Source organism: Zalophus californianus, chromosome 13 (genome assembly GCF_009762305.2).
Source record: "Zalophus californianus isolate mZalCal1 chromosome 13, mZalCal1.pri.v2, whole genome shotgun sequence".
Lineage (NCBI taxonomy): Eukaryota > Metazoa > Chordata > Mammalia > Carnivora > Otariidae > Zalophus > Zalophus californianus.
This window is the reverse complement of record NC_045607.1, coordinates 33564487-33580084: the sequence shown is the minus strand read 5'-3', so window position 1 is coordinate 33580084 and position 15598 is coordinate 33564487. Positions and strand designations below refer to the sequence as shown.

Here is a 15598-nt window from a genome sequence, read left to right as displayed (position 1 = left end):
TAATACTGTTATTTGGGGGTTTTCTTGTACTGGGTTCTCAAATCAGTGCACGCCTGTTACCTGAGAAGTTGACAATTTATACAACATTAGTTGGACTACTGAATGCCAGGAATTACAACTTTGGTGGAGAGTTTGTAGAAGCTATGATTCGACAACTTAAAGAATCATTGAAAGCAAACAATTATAATGAAGCTGTATATTTGGTAAGTTACTTTTTTGGTGTATTTTGACTTAGTGTTGGGATAGAGGGAAGAAGTGAGCTGCAACCAAGGAATTTATCCATTCTTCTGAAATATAGTTCCCCACTCACCATAGTAGCTGCTCTTCTGAAACCATTCTCACTAAAGGTACCACAGAGCTCACCCGGTGGCTTCATTTCACTCTAAATCCTAGTTGCCTTTCCTGTAGCTTATGATGCTTTACACTCCTTTTTTGTCTGTGGGTTTCTGCAACACCACTGTTTCAGGACCTCCTGCTGCTACCACCTCCCTTCTATTCCTCTGTTTCCTTTTACTGGCTCATCTTCCTAATACCCCTTACATTTTGTGTTTCCCAGGATTCTATCCTCACTTCACTTTAAACACTCCCCTGAAGCATTCTCATTCTCTCTCATTACGTTATAAACCATCTTTATTTGGATGACATGACCCCCTTCCTGACAAGTCGGTAATCTGAATGTCCTGTTTCAGCCTTTCTCCTGAGCTTCAGACCTGTGTTCCAGATACTACCTAGTTAGCCCTAAGATAGCTTGCCTGGAAGTCCCTAAAAGTAATGCATCATTCTGTCTTCTCCCCAAACTGCACACAGGGTCTGCTGTCTACTGCATAACCCATCTAGGGACCTGAGCGTTAATGTTTGTCTTCCCTTTGCCCCCTCATCCTGTAAGCAGTCCCCAAGTCCAGTCACTTCTGCCCCCTAAATTGCTCTCTGGTCTGTCCCTTTTCTTTTGTCTCTAGGGCCTCTGGCATAGTTAAGAGCTTCTCATGCTTTTTTATTTTTTTTAAACTCTATGCCCAACATGAGGCTTGAATTCATGACTCCCAAGACCCAGAGTCTCATGCCCTAACCAACTAAGCCAGCCAGGCGCTTCCTTCCTCCTCATCTCTTAAAACGGCCTCTTAACTGATCCTTTTGCATCCAGATTCTCTGCCTTTCACTGTATCTTCTACTGTGGCACCAGACTGGTCTTTCTGTAACTCACTTTGCTCATTTGGTTATAGACCACAAACCTCAGTTCTTTCCCATTCTCTAGAGTGGAGGGTCTTAAAAGCCTGTGCTAAAGATGATTCACTGGGTGAGCTGAAGTAAATATCTTAAATGAAAATAGAATTAATAAGCCTTGCTAATATGTAATAACATAGATTGACAGTGGGCCAGTGTATATTATATATATTTATTTAAGATGATATTTGTGTTTATTTATATCACATATAGTTGGAGGCATGTGATCAGATTGTTTTGCTGAATATATTACCAAAAAAGTTAGACACCAATCAGGCTGTAAGATTAAGTCCAGACTCCATACTGACCTTTCATGATTGCCCCAATCTGTTTCTCTATCCTTGCCTCCCATCTACTCTCCAGCTGTATCACAATTACTTGCAGATCCCTGAACACATCTTTGTGAACCCTTCTGCCTAGAATAGTCTTGTTGCTCTCCACTTGAGGCATACTTCACTCATCCTTTATGACCTAGTCCAGGTGTTACCTCCTTTATGGTGCTTTCCCCTACCCCTTTTATCACTGTTCTTAGAGCACTTTTTATTTACTTTGTAGTATAGGAGTCATCCCTTTGGGTTGAGATTATGCTTCTCCTACTAGACTGTGAGCTCCCACACAACAGGGACTTGAATAGTGCTTAGCAGTGCCACACAAAGGACATCCAACAGATACCTGTTCAGAAATTTCCATTTCTGTAGTCCAGTGAAAATTTTTTCATAGAGAATGGAAAAGAAGATGATAGGTTGAAGTAGCTCTATGGAATGGGAACCTGCAAGTGCAGATTCCTGTCCTTGATACGGTTTCTGTCACAACTACTCTGCTGTTATAGAATAATATATAAATGAGTGAGCATGCTGTGTTCCAATACATGTTTATTTGTGGACACAAATTTAATTTCAGATGATTTGTATAAATCATAAAATACTCTTGGATTTTTTTCAAGCATTTAACTATCCAGAACCACTCTTAGTTCACAGGCTATGCAAAAGAAAAACAGGCAGCAGGCTAGATTCGGCCTTGAGGGTAGTTTTTCAGATCTGTGGTTTCAGTCATTACAAGATTGCCTGTTGTGTGATTATATTACATTTAGATTTAATAGAAATTGTTTTCCCTCATAGGTCCGTTTTTTATCTGATCTTGTGAATTGTCATGTCATTGCTGCCCCATCCATGGTTGCTATGTTTGAAAATTTTGTAAGTGTAACTCAGGAAGAAGATGTACCTCAGGTAAGAAAACCTCTTGTGCTGAATCTTGTCCATGCAGTACTAGGAATTTTTCACTTGGCGACCTTTTAGTAAAACCAAAAGATAACAGTAGATTATCACACTATAAATTCTTAATATCTACCAGCTAAGTCAACTGCCATAGTGGTGGGTTCTCTTGATATCTGTATGTTAATTCAAATGATTCTGTCTAATAAAATTAAAACTAATATCAGGTAGAAATGCTCTGATAGAGTCAGGTGTCTTACTTAAGCTTCCATAGGATTTCATTCAAAAATAAATACAATATGAATGAAAATTAACAAGCGCATATTTTAAATTTGCCTTTTTAAAAATTCTTCAGGTGCGGCGAGATTGGTATGTTTATGCATTTCTGTCGTCTTTGCCCTGGGTTGGAAAGGAGTTGTATGAAAAGAAAGATGCCGAGATGGACCGCATCTTTGCCAACACTGAAAGCTATCTTAAGTAAGGACACAGCTCATAGTTCTTACTGATATGATAAATGTGTTGTATTTTATCTGTTAGTAATGCCATTTCAGTTTCATTTCTCAAAGATAAGCTGTGGAGTTTCCTATGGCTTCCTCCAAGTAACTTCATTCCCCTTCTGTTATAATTTATTGAGACCTCAGAGTAATCAAACGTTTGCTTACTTTGCTGATGCAAAGGAGTTGGTAACATAGCTCCTTTTAAGCTGCTTTGGTACATATTTGCGAAGTCATAAAATATCTTCTATCCTCACACAGTGGTTTTCAAATCATAGTGTGCATAGAATCACCTATGGTACTTAAATGTGCTCCAACCCCAACCTGCAGACCTACTGAACCACAGTATTTGAGAGAGAGGTTTAGCATATACAATGTATTTATCTCATGTAAGTTAATCCCAGACCAAGTCTTTAAAACATTGACTCTTAACTTCCACCCAGCCCACACTTCTTGAGTAAATGACACATTTCAATTAAAATAGTCTCATATCCTCCTATTACCCATTTCTTCCAAGTAGGCATAAAAACTTGGTTTGTCTTATTAGGTATACTGATAGTAGGGCTTGTTCATAAATTTAGCAGTTAACCAGCAGTGTGGTAATGGTTTTGTGTCCCCGTATGTTCTTTCAGAATAATTTTAAGTTTCATATTCTATCCATTAATAGGTAACTTATTTGGATATTGTTAATCAGTTACAAATAAAGCTACAAAAAATCTAAAGAAAAAATCTTCTTTGCTCTTAAGCTACTTTTAAATGATAAATCTCTTTAATGTTTTTATGTTTTTGAAAGTCGTACTGGTTCTTTTTAAAATGTAGATGTTTGCAAAAGAATAAAACTAAAAGAATATGAATATCCTAGCATTTGAGTATATGTCCTTCCCCTTTTTTATACAAATAGTAGTCCGGTATACATACTGTTCTTCACTTGCTTTTTTTTTTTTTTTCACTTAATCTAACTTGGATTTATTGCATAAAAGTATATAGATCTGCCTCATTCTTCTTTAACAGCTGTACAGTATTCCACTCTTTTAACATACCATAATTTCTTTAACAAGTCCTTTGTCGGTAGACATTTCGGTTATTTCCAGTCTTTTGGTGTTATATTATAAACAATGCTTCATTGAATATCCTTATGTATGTACATGTCTTTGTGTACATGTGCAGATATATCTGTGAAGGGTGGAAGTTTTTAGAAATGGCATTGCTGGGTTGAAGTGTCTTAACGATTTTAATTTTGATAGACTTAGTCAAATCGCCTTCCAAAGAGATGATACTCTTCCAAATCTCCTCTAAAGAGATGGTATCAATTAGCCCCTCTGCCAGCAGTGTTTGAAATTGCATATTTGCGTATATTTCAGCAATATAATACATTATCAAAATTTTTGATATCTGCCAATCTGATAGGTAAAAATGTTATTTTACTGCTTTAATTTGCATTTTATTAATTATGAAGCAACTAAACATCTTTTCATGTTGTTAAAAACCTAAGGGTAGATTTTCATTTTTATGTTTAGAAGACGCCAAAAGACACATGTGCCCATGTTACAAGTATGGACTGCTGAGAAACCACATCCGCAAGAAGAGGTAAAGCGGTTCTGTCACATGATACAAGCACAGGCAGCTCTTGAGTAGATTCTTGTCTCTGACATAGTCCATTTATCTACATTAGCTGGTTTTCCACATTTCATATCAGGGGTCCAGCTCCTCATAGCTCTAGATGTATAGTGGATTTTTTTTTTAAGATTTTGTTTATTTATTTGAGAGAGCACGTGCATGAGCAGGGGCAGGGGGTGGGGAGTTTGGGCAGAGGGAGAGGGAGAGAGAATCTAGGTGACTCGGTGCTGAGCATGGAGCCCAACATGGGGCTTGATCCCACAACCCCAAGATCATGACCTGAGCAAGAGTCAGACACTTCAACCGACGGAGCTACCTGGGCGCTCCAGCATATAGTCGATTTTTAATAAGTGTTAGAATGTAATCAAACCATTCTCTGTTCTGTGGGATTCCAGATACAGTTATTTTTTATTTAAGTGCCCAATTTGAAAATGTAAATGGTAATAGCTTACAGACAGGTAGACTTTATAAAGTAATTAAAAACAAAAACTTAGCACTATTCCTTTGTACTGTATTTAATTGCAAACTCGCTTACTTTTGTATCCTGTATTTTATAAGGTAATAGTTTTTGGTTTATGTAGTTTAACTCTTATGACCTCCAAATACACATATTAATTACTAAAAATTAATCTGTCTTTAGTATTTAGATTGCCTGTGGGCCCAGATTCAGAAATTGAAAAAGGATCGCTGGCAGGAGCGGCACATCCTAAGACCTTATCTTGCCTTTGACAGCATCCTATGTGAAGCACTGCAACACAATCTGCCTCCTTTTACACCACCTCCTCACACAGAAGATTCCGTGTACCCGATGCCACGGGTCATCTTCAGAATGTTTGATTACACAGATGATCCCGAGGTATGTGACCAACTACAAGTTCCTATCAGAGGGCTTATATTGCATTGTGCTTGTGGCTTAATCTTGTTTGAATTATGCCTGTGATACATTTTAATTCCTAGTGGTTTATTATCTGAGAGGACCAACAGCAGTGAAGTTAACAGTTTAATTTAGTGAATGGTATCACCTCATTATGCAAGAAATTCTATTTAGCATGTGTAAGTAGATTGAGAGTACAGTGTGCAATAGGTTCAGCAGCCAGACTGGTTTAAGTTTTAATCCTGGTGTAGTCAGATCCTAGCTGTATGATCTTGCATGAGTTACTTCCTCTCTACCTTAGTTTCATAATGGAATAATAATAATAGTATATTCTAATAAAGATTTAATGAGGATTGAATTACTAAAACATAAAATGCATAGAACAGTATGTGACACATAAGTGCCCCATAATTTTAGCTATTATTAATAAGACTTTTTTAAGAAAAATACCTAGGTTTTTAAAATTTTTGTGTTTTGGTTTTTTTAAGATTTAATTTATTTATTTGAGAGAGAGCACAAGCCGGGGGAGTAGAGGGAGAGGGAAAAGCAACCTCCCCACCGAGTGGGGAGCCCGACACCAGGCTTGATCCCAGGACCCTGGGATCACCACCTGAGCCAAAGGCAGACGCTTAACCAACTAAGCCATCCAGGCGCCTCAAAAAATACCCAGTTTTTGAGATTATCCATTTCTCTCTAACCCTCACAGCTTGTTTTATTATTCATACTATATAATTGTTTTTTTTTTTTAATATTATAAAATATTTTTAGGGGCCCTGGGTGGCTCAGTCGGTTAAGTATCCCACTTGATTTCAGCTCAGGTCGTGATCTCGGTCCTGGGATGGAGCCCCCTGTCAGGTTCTGTGCTAAGCGTGGAGTTGGCTTGGGATTCTCTCTCCCTCTCCCTCTGCCCCTCCCCTCCACACACACACACTCTCTCTCTCTCAAATAAATAAATCTTTAAAAAAATATTTTAAAATATTTTTAATTTAAAAACCTCAAAGATGAGTATAGGCTGACTCTAGTTTTTAAATATGCATATTCTTTATTATGAAGCCAAGTTGTTAACAGCCATTATACTTTACTAATTAAGAAAATGTATGATTTTGAAATTAACCTTTGGTATAAAAATTCACATTTTCACTCTGCTTTATTTTATATCTTTGCATTTGAATGACTGTCTTAACTTGAACAGCCCAGCAGCAAGCATGGTGATGACTGGATCGGTTCTGGCTAAAGTACCATAACCATTGCATAGTACATCCTAGTCAGCAGAGAGCAGGGCTTTTCAGCCTTGGCACAGTTGACATTTGGAGCTGGAGAATTCTTTGTGGTGGGGGGCTGTCCTGTGATTGTAGGATGCTTAGCAGCACCTCTGGCCTCTACCAACAGCATCCAGAGGGGAAATGTCAGGTGTAACAACCACAACTATCTCCAGAGATGCCAGGTGACCCCTGAGGGCAAAACTGTCCCATTTTGAGAACCACTAGCATGAGCACCAGTATTACCACCTGAGATCAAACTTGAGTTTTCTTTCTCCTGTCTTCTCTTTTCTGTCCTACCTTAAATTGGTTTTGGCCAGTGAAAATTTAGTGTATGTATAATCTGTCTCAGAATAAAACATTGTCAGATAATCAGTTACATGTACAGAATTATCAGCTTGTTACCCACTTCGCTATATTGCATATATAGTGAAATGCTTTCAGTCAACATTATGTAATGGTCTCATTAGGGATATCTAATTGGAAATCTAATGTACATGTAAGATGGCTAGAATCTTTGTAGTTAGGCATTTGTTTGTATAAGAGGAACTAGAATAGGACCTTAAAATGTGTTTCTCTTAATTGATGTTGCTTGTATATTTGTACTTAATTTATAAGAAAACTTATACTTAATTGGTGTTGCCTCTCTAATGTGCCCATTTTCCTTTGCCAGAAGAGCATAAAAATATAAAGTATTTGCTTCCCTAAAAATGAAAAGGATTTGGTTCTTTTGTTTTGGTCTTTGGAAAAAAAAAAGTTTATTTGAAAATATTAAAAATTAATAGAGATTAAAAGTCTACAATAGTAAATAAGTAAATAAAAATAAACTCTTTGAACCTGTTTGCTATATGCATATGCTTAAAAAAATGCAGGTTTTTTAACCATTTTTTTTAAATAGTATGGCTGTCTTTTTTTTTTCAGATTTTATTTATTTGAGAGAAAGTACAAGTGGGGGGGGGAGGGCAGAGGGAGAGGGAGAAGCAGGCTCCCCACTGAGCAGGGAGCCCGACAGGGGGCTCTATCCCAGGACCCAGAAATTATGACCTGAGCCCAAGACAGATGCTTAACCGACTGAGCCACCCAGGCGCCCCAAGTATGGCTGTCTTTCAGTGCATATATGACTTTTTATGTCTATACAGTGTTTGGAGTAAAAATTTCTCCTCTCTCCATATTTATTATGGAAGTTAATCCACTCTCGTGGTTTAAAAAAATCAAACCATATAGAACTAATGATATAAACTCTTTGGTTTGAGATGGATGGTGATAGTATACTGTCAGGGGCACTAGAAAAAATGCTGCCACTGCCACCCTAATTGTATTGTCGATAGAAGGGAGTATGACGGGGACAGGAGTTTTCACACTTCTGAACTTTCATCCTGGGAGCCCCCAGTATGGTGTCTGGAACGTAATAAGCTCTCAAATATTTGTTAAATAAATGAAAGACAGTATCTTTCTCTGGATTTGTAGTATATACATTGGGTTTTCTTTCCAGGGTCCTGTAATGCCAGGGAGTCATTCAGTTGAAAGATTTGTCATAGAAGAGAATCTTCACTGTATCATTAAGTCCCACTGGAAGGAAAGGAAGACTTGGTAAGATTGTTTTCATGACAACTTTTTGAGTGGAGAAAAAGTAGCAATTTTGATTTGGTAAGAGCAAAATGTATGTTAGGAGTGTAAGAAAATCTTCCTCTCTTCCTGATGCCCTGTTTTGCTAAGTAAGACCAATCTCTAAAGACCCTTCTTTGCTTTTTCAAGGCCCTTCACACTCAAATAGTATCTCTGGCTGCTTCATAATACAATAGTGTCTTATAATAATGTGCATATGATGTTGGCTTTTTTGTGTGGTTATTTGCCATATGGTATGGACAAACTAACTTGAATGACTGTTTTTGCTATGAATGTTACGGGAATAAAAGAATATTAATAGTTTCCTAACATTTATGTATCAAGCTTTGGAAAAGTTTATTTTTAGTATTTCCTTAAGCCTTGGAGAGTTTTGGTTTAGATTTTAAGGTGGAAAGGAATATAGTATTTGGGGAGTGGTTTACTCTATTAACATTTTTAAAGTTAGTAGATCTGAATATGCTTTCTTAGTATTATTACTTTTATTCCTTTTGATCTTTTAAGGAATTTTGGATGCATTAAAGGGTTTCTTTGTGGTAAACAAAGTAATTTGTGCTATAGTTAATTAAGTGAAGTACCTGAAATCTAGAGCATTTCAGAAAAGATTTCTTTCCCTTGAATCCAAATGCACTGCTTTTGGAGCTGCTTATTTGATTTAGGTATCTTTGTATACTTATTAAACTTCAGTTACATTTTTTATAGTGCTGCACAGCTGGTGAGCTATCCAGGGAAGAACAAGATCCCCTTGAACTACCACATAGTTGAGGTATGCATTCCACATGGAGCATGTTTCTAAGTTTCAGAATCTTTCTGCTGATTTTAAAGCGTAATAGACTCTTGGCTTTTTTTTTTTCCCTTGCAACTTGTCAGGTACTGAAAATTAACACAGGAGCAAGGAAATTGCTGTCAGTTTTGGTGCTCTGTCAGCCATGTTAGTAAAGAGAAAAGAGGAGGTTGAGACCAGTAGCCAAATGGAATATTGTGTTGCCCATAAATTATTTATGTAGTATGTCTTCATTCATGGATAGTGTAAGTTACCTCCAGTCTGTCAGCACATTGTCCACTTACCAGATACGTAATTGGCTTGAATACTTTAAAATATTGTATTACTGGGGCACCTGGGTGGCTCAGTTACACGTCTGCCTTTGGCTCAGGTCATGATCCCAGGGTCCTACAATTGAGTCCCTCGTGGGGCTCCCTGCTCAGCGGGGAGCCTGCTTCTCCCTCTCCCTCTGCCGCTCCCCCTGCTTGTGCTCTCTCTCGTCAAAGAAATAAAATCTTTTTTAAAAATAAATAAATAAAATATTGTATTACTTCAGGCAAATAACCTATTCTTAACTGTGTTTATCTGGCTTTTTATTGCTAGCATACTCATACTAGTATATTCCCTGTAACACAAGGTAGGGAGAAGTATGAATATTCCTTGAAATCAAAAAAGCCCATTGTTTTTGGAAGTAGGAAGAAAAGATGATGCGTTTGACCCCATATTAAGTCATGCGGAGGGGTGATAGTAGTAGTAAAGTTGAATGCCTTGTAGAGATTTATGTTCTAAAAAACTTTTCACTTGACACATACATGAGTCAGATTGTTGATTGCATTATTCCTTTATGTTAAAATACTCATGAAAGTGAGCACTGTTATGATTACAGATTCACTTTTTATTCATACTGCATTTGTGTGCTTTCTTAAAAATAGTGCATTTGTCCTGTCTTTATAAAACTTGAGAGTCATGTTTAGACTATGAACCTGACTCATTGACACGTCTGTTGAAATGCAAAATGTAAGTCATATTTTCAAATCTGAAATATGTGTAAAAATTCAGAATGAAGTACAGAGGGGGGCGCCTGGGTGGCTCAGATGGTTAAGCGTCTGCCTTCAGCTCAGGTCATGATCCCAGGGTGCTGGGATCGAGCCCCACATGGGGCTCCCTCACCCTCCTACTGTTCCCCCAGCTTGTGCTCTCTTGCTCTCTCTGTCAAATAAATAAATAAAATCTTAAAAAAAAAAAAAAAAGAATGAAGTATAGAGGGATGGGAGATGGGAGTGAGACGAAAGAATGCAGACCAGGCTTTAGAATTCTAGATAGGTGGTTCATGAATTATATAGGGAGGGTAGAAACAAGTTTCTGAACAACAATCATGTCAGAGAAATCTTGGACTACCAAAGAGATGGCCAGGCACCATCTCTTCTTAAGTAGTTTTTAAGTAGCAGCCTGGAATGACTTGACTGTCTTCTGTTCCTATCCTCAGAATCTAGTGAGGGTTTTTACTACTAGGAATGAAACCCTGATGGATCACCTGCCTGAATCAACTCTGATATTTCCAGAGTTGGAATTTAATTGTACAGTTCTTTGGCAGTATCAAATAAGCATTAATTTTTGCATATTCTTATTTGAGTTATAGAAGGATGAAATTTTCATTACAGTATTCAATTACAGATCTCCATGTTTTAAAGAGCATAATTTTAAAGATTAAAAAGGAATTTTTTTTAATTATGAATGCCATGGAGTTAGAGTTTACGTTTAGAATGTTGAGGTCTTTCTGATGAAAGTACAGATACCTGTTGAATTGAGTTCTGACTCATGAATTCTTTTGCAGGTGATCTTTGCAGAGCTGTTTCAGCTTCCAGCACCGCCGCACATTGATGTGATGTACACAACACTGCTCATCGAGCTGTGCAAACTTCAGCCTGGCTCTCTACCCCAAGTTGTATCCTTCCCTTTGCTTTTAAACTTAATCTCTTTGGCCTGGCTTTAAAAGACTATTAATATTTCTTACTGGGTTTAAATCACTTCATGGAAAGTTTGGCCATTTCTTCAGAAGTTAAACATACATGTAAACATACGTTAAACACAATCCAGCCATTCCACTCTTAGGTATTTACCTAACAGAAATGAAAGCACATTTCCCTACAGAGATTTGGGCATTAATGTTCATAGAAACTTTATAATAACCCCAAATGAGGCAATCCAAATACCCATCAATGTATAAATGAATATACAAATTTGTCATATCTATACAATGGAATACTACTCAGGAATAAAAAGGAACAAATTTTGGGGGCAGGCAGCAACTTGAATGAATTGCAAAATAAGTATGCTGAATAAAAGTTTGCCAAACAAATAAGAATTTATACTATATGATTTCATTTACACAAAATTCTAGAAAATGCAAAGTAATCCAGTGACAACAGACCAATATTTATATTTGCTTGCAGACCCAGGGGAGGAGGGGGAGAGAGGATTCTGAAGGAGCATGGGGAAAGTTTAGAGTAGAGGTGATGTGTAAATATTCACTGTGTTTATTTCACGGGTGTATGCAGGTCATTACCGTACATTATTGTACGTCATTGGTAACTCAAAGCTGTTTTAAAAAAAAATCAATTATATGAAAAGATGCTCAGCATTATTAGTCATTATACAGACTTCTAAGAAATGTTTTTTTTTTATCACAACTTATTTTGAAGGAGGATGGAGAGTAGTTTTCCTTATCCTCAAATTCACAGCTTGCACAGGCAACTGAAATGTTGTACATGCGTTTGGACACAATGAACACTACATGTGTAGACAGGTACAGTAATTGCCTTATTTCTATACTGATGGCTAGCAGCTTCTGCTCCCTGTACTGTATAAAAGAATTTGATCAGTAAAACATTTGCCTTTTTAGAATTTCTAAGTTGATTTTTCTTTCTTGCCTTCCCAGAATAATCCTCTGTATAATAATAAAACTCATAATGTAACCTTATACTTTCTAGTACAACTTTCAATATGAAATGATGGCCATGCTGAGGTTTTCTTTAATTTCGTTCATTGTTTACTTGTTTGGTGCTTTGGTATAATTATACTTTTTCCTTTGTAGTTGGGTATGTAAGCTTTTAAAATAGGCTTTATACTAACTATCCCCTGTGCAGAAGCAGAGTCTAATACTGTATACTTATTATGTATTATGTATGTATTTTTGTTTATAGATAGTATCTGCTTCTAAAATAATTAGCTTCTGCATAACTACAGCTTGAAGACTCAGTTTATACCAAAGACCATATTGGATTGTTAGAGGTGTGGTAATTGCATGCCCACTGTCTTCTTTGGGGGGTATACCGCCTTTATCAGCTGGTATTCTTTCTTACCTCTGTCAGTTTCCCAATTCAGATTGGGAGAGGTACTGAACATTTCTCCAGTTACCATGATCTTTCATGTCCATATCTGAACATTATCAGTAACCACTATTCTATGTCAAACCTGTTATCCTGAGTAATTTCAGTGATTGCAATTACAGATCTGTGAGGGACATGCTTTAAGAAAGCGTCTTCTGATTTTTCTTCCAGTCTAATTAATAAAACTAGGAGTTGTGTTGGACATCACATTTATGCCATTTGAAATTCAGGAATATATATTGGGCTCTTACAAATTTCATAGCATTATACTGTATACTAAGGTGATTTCTATCTAGTTAGATGTATTTTTAGGGGAAAAGAGATGTATATTTTGTCTGTGGTGAAAAGGGTATAGTGTGATGAGAGACTACACTTTGGCTTTGCCACTTATAAAATGTTTTATTCCTTTAATAAGGAATTCCTTTAATCTTTTCTTTTGCCTCTGTTACATTGTCAGTGAAATGGGGGAAGATAGTACATTACTTGAAAATTATTGTGAGATTTCAACTGTATATGTATAAGTGTGTGTGTATACATGTACAGACACGCACGTATGTATATATAGTGCCTGGCAGAAAACAGGCACTCACATCATATCTGTTATTCATTTAAAAAGGATAGTTCTATTACAAGGAGTGAAATAGGGGACTGTTATTTTGGGGAGAAGACGAATTATAAGATTTGCAGAGAAAAGGGTAAGTGACAGCAGAAGATACAGCTTTGGTAGGGGGATATGATTTTCATTTAACTCTATAAAGTAGGGTTTTATTTGTCTGACAGATTATGTAAGTTCCTGTTACAAACTGCAACCATTCATTCTTTTCTATCTCCCCCCACCACCTGCCCACTTCTCTCTATAGGTTTATTAATTGGTTTTCCCATCATCTAAGTAACTTCCAGTTCCGCTGGAGCTGGGAAGATTGGTAAGTGGTCGTACGTTTTATCTTTCCTTTCTCTGCTCTCATAATAAAGAAAACTTAATATTTAAAGCTATAACATAAAAACAATCTTCTACACAGTCTGAAATACTTTTGGTATACGTGTGTGTGTGTGTGTGTGTGTGTGTGTGTGTGTGTGTGTGTGTGTAAATGAAATAATTTAGGTACAGGGAAACTCATTGTAGCTAAGTACACTTTAGGTATAAGTGCAGATTATGTGTAAGAACTTATAAAACTACTATTTTCTCATTAGGTCAGATTGTCTTACTCAAGATCCTGAAAGTCCCAAACCAAAGTTTGTAAGGGAAGTTCTGGAAAAATGTATGAGGTAAGTTAGTTCTGTGTGTTTTCTCCTTAGCTTAGTTCTCCTAATTTCTATGGGGGGGATTGTTCTCTTCTTTGTATGTGTGATGTATGTCCTGCATATCATTTTTTACATCCAAGTACCTGCCTCTCTTCCCTTTCAGTTTTTAGCCAAGATATAGACTTAAAAACGAAGCAGCCATGCCACCTGGATTCTGTGGGAATTAGGCCAATGTTTTTTTGTCAGATGTACTTTGAAATAATTTCACATTTCAGGAAAGTTGCCAAAATAGTGCAAAGAACTGTGTATCCTGTTCATTTAGATTCCCTAGTTATTAACACTTCACCACACTTGTTCAGATGTTCACTTTTTTCCCTCTGTATGTATACACCCAATCACATTGGTCTTTTCCTAAACCCTCTGAAAACAAGCTGCAGATGTGATGGCCCATTGTCCTTTAACAGTCCACTGTATCTTTCCTCAAAGCAAAGACACTCCTGAGTGGCCAGCATGCAGCCCTCCAGATTAGGAAACTGGCTGTGGTGCAGGAGTATGGCCACCCAGCCCGCAGATGAAACCTTGCCAGCTGGCATGATCATGTCTTTTCCTTTTCTGGGCCAGTCCTATCCAGGAGCACAAGGGTAGCATTTAGGTGTCATTCTCTTCCCATTCCTCAATTGACCAGTTACTCTTTGCTGTCTTTCGTGTTTTAAAGAATCTAGGCCTTTCTTTCTTGAGTCGCCCCCAGGTGTACTCCTAACCAGACTCAGGACTTAACGTGGTTGATTGTCTTCCTCCCTCGTGCATCGCGTCAGGAGGCCCAGGAGCCCTGCCCCTGGAAATGTTAACCTTGGTCACCTGGTCATGTCCATGTCTGCTAGGCTTCTCCACCTTAAATTCACCATTTTACCCTTTGTAATTGATTAATATTTTGTGGGAGATATCCTGAGATTATACTCCTATCCTATTCTGCATCAAACATCTACTGACAACTGCTACTTTTATCTGCCACCACTATGATGATTGCCAAGTAATGATTCTCTTTTTTCATTTTTTCCCAGCATTTATTAGTTGGCATTCTGTAAGAAAGCACTAGCTATCCTTTTTAGCCCATTTATTTATTTATTCCTGTGTTTATGTATCAGTAGGGACTAATGGATTTCTGTTTCCTTCAGTGAGTTATCTCTTGCTGTCATTATTAATTTTGATGCCTAAATTGTCCCTGATTTGTTTATTGGGGAGTCCCTTGTGCCTCCTGTGTCCTTTTTTTTCCCTCTCTTAACATCCCCCTGCATTCATTAAGCATTTCCTTATTTTTGGCATAAGCTGTCCCAGGCTCAACTTGTGTTTCCTTGCCCCTTCCCTGGAATCATCTATTCACAGAGCCCAGGTTTCTTTTCTTTTTTTTCTTTTGTTTTCAAGATTTTATTTATTTATTTGAGAGGGAGCACGTGTGCATGCTTGCATGCGTGCAGAAGCACGCACAAGAAAGGGGGAGGGGCAGCAGGAGAAGGAGAAGCAGACTCCCCACTGAGCAGGGAGCCCGGCGTGGGGCTCGATCCCAGGACCCTGCGATCATGACCTGAGGCAAAATCAAGAGTCTGACCCTCAACCGACTGAGCCACCCAGGCGCCCCTCACAGAGCCCAAGTTCCTAATAGTGGAGTATGGTATTTAGGGACCAAGATCTGGACACGTGATGTGCTCATTACTCTTGGGATGGACAAAGATAGTGTATACATTTATGCACACAGACACACATATGTAACTTTTCATAGCCACCTAGGTGTGTGTATCCCTCTAACTCTACCTCATTTTTTTCTAGCCTGCCCCTTGCCATGATTTCTAAATACCTTTGCAGGCAGTAGGAAACTTGGCTCCCATTAGCCTTGATATACATTTATTT

At 37.7% G+C, this 15598-nt stretch overlaps 2 protein-coding genes across 7 annotated transcripts in view; one reads left to right on the top strand and one right to left on the bottom strand.

Moving 5' to 3' along the window:
* Positions 1-15598, bottom strand: part of XPA (XPA, DNA damage recognition and repair factor) — a 60048-nt gene that overhangs the window by 8935 nt on the left and 35515 nt on the right. The gene's annotated exons all lie outside the window — the stretch shown is intronic.
* NCBP1 (nuclear cap binding protein subunit 1) overlaps positions 1-15598 on the top strand; it is a 38036-nt gene that overhangs the window by 10665 nt on the left and 11773 nt on the right. For all 3 annotated transcript variants that reach the window (XM_027614451.2, XM_027614452.2, XM_027614453.2), the window contains 11 exons: positions 47-203; positions 2340-2447; positions 2788-2909; positions 4444-4513; positions 5184-5399; positions 8169-8266; positions 9002-9065; positions 10897-11007; positions 11804-11868; positions 13312-13374; positions 13643-13717. In XM_027614451.2, the coding sequence (XP_027470252.1) occupies positions 47-203; positions 2340-2447; positions 2788-2909; positions 4444-4513; positions 5184-5399; positions 8169-8266; positions 9002-9065; positions 10897-11007; positions 11804-11868; positions 13312-13374; positions 13643-13717 (1149 nt within the window). The remainder of the gene's footprint in view (positions 1-46; positions 204-2339; positions 2448-2787; positions 2910-4443; positions 4514-5183; positions 5400-8168; positions 8267-9001; positions 9066-10896; positions 11008-11803; positions 11869-13311; positions 13375-13642; positions 13718-15598) is intronic.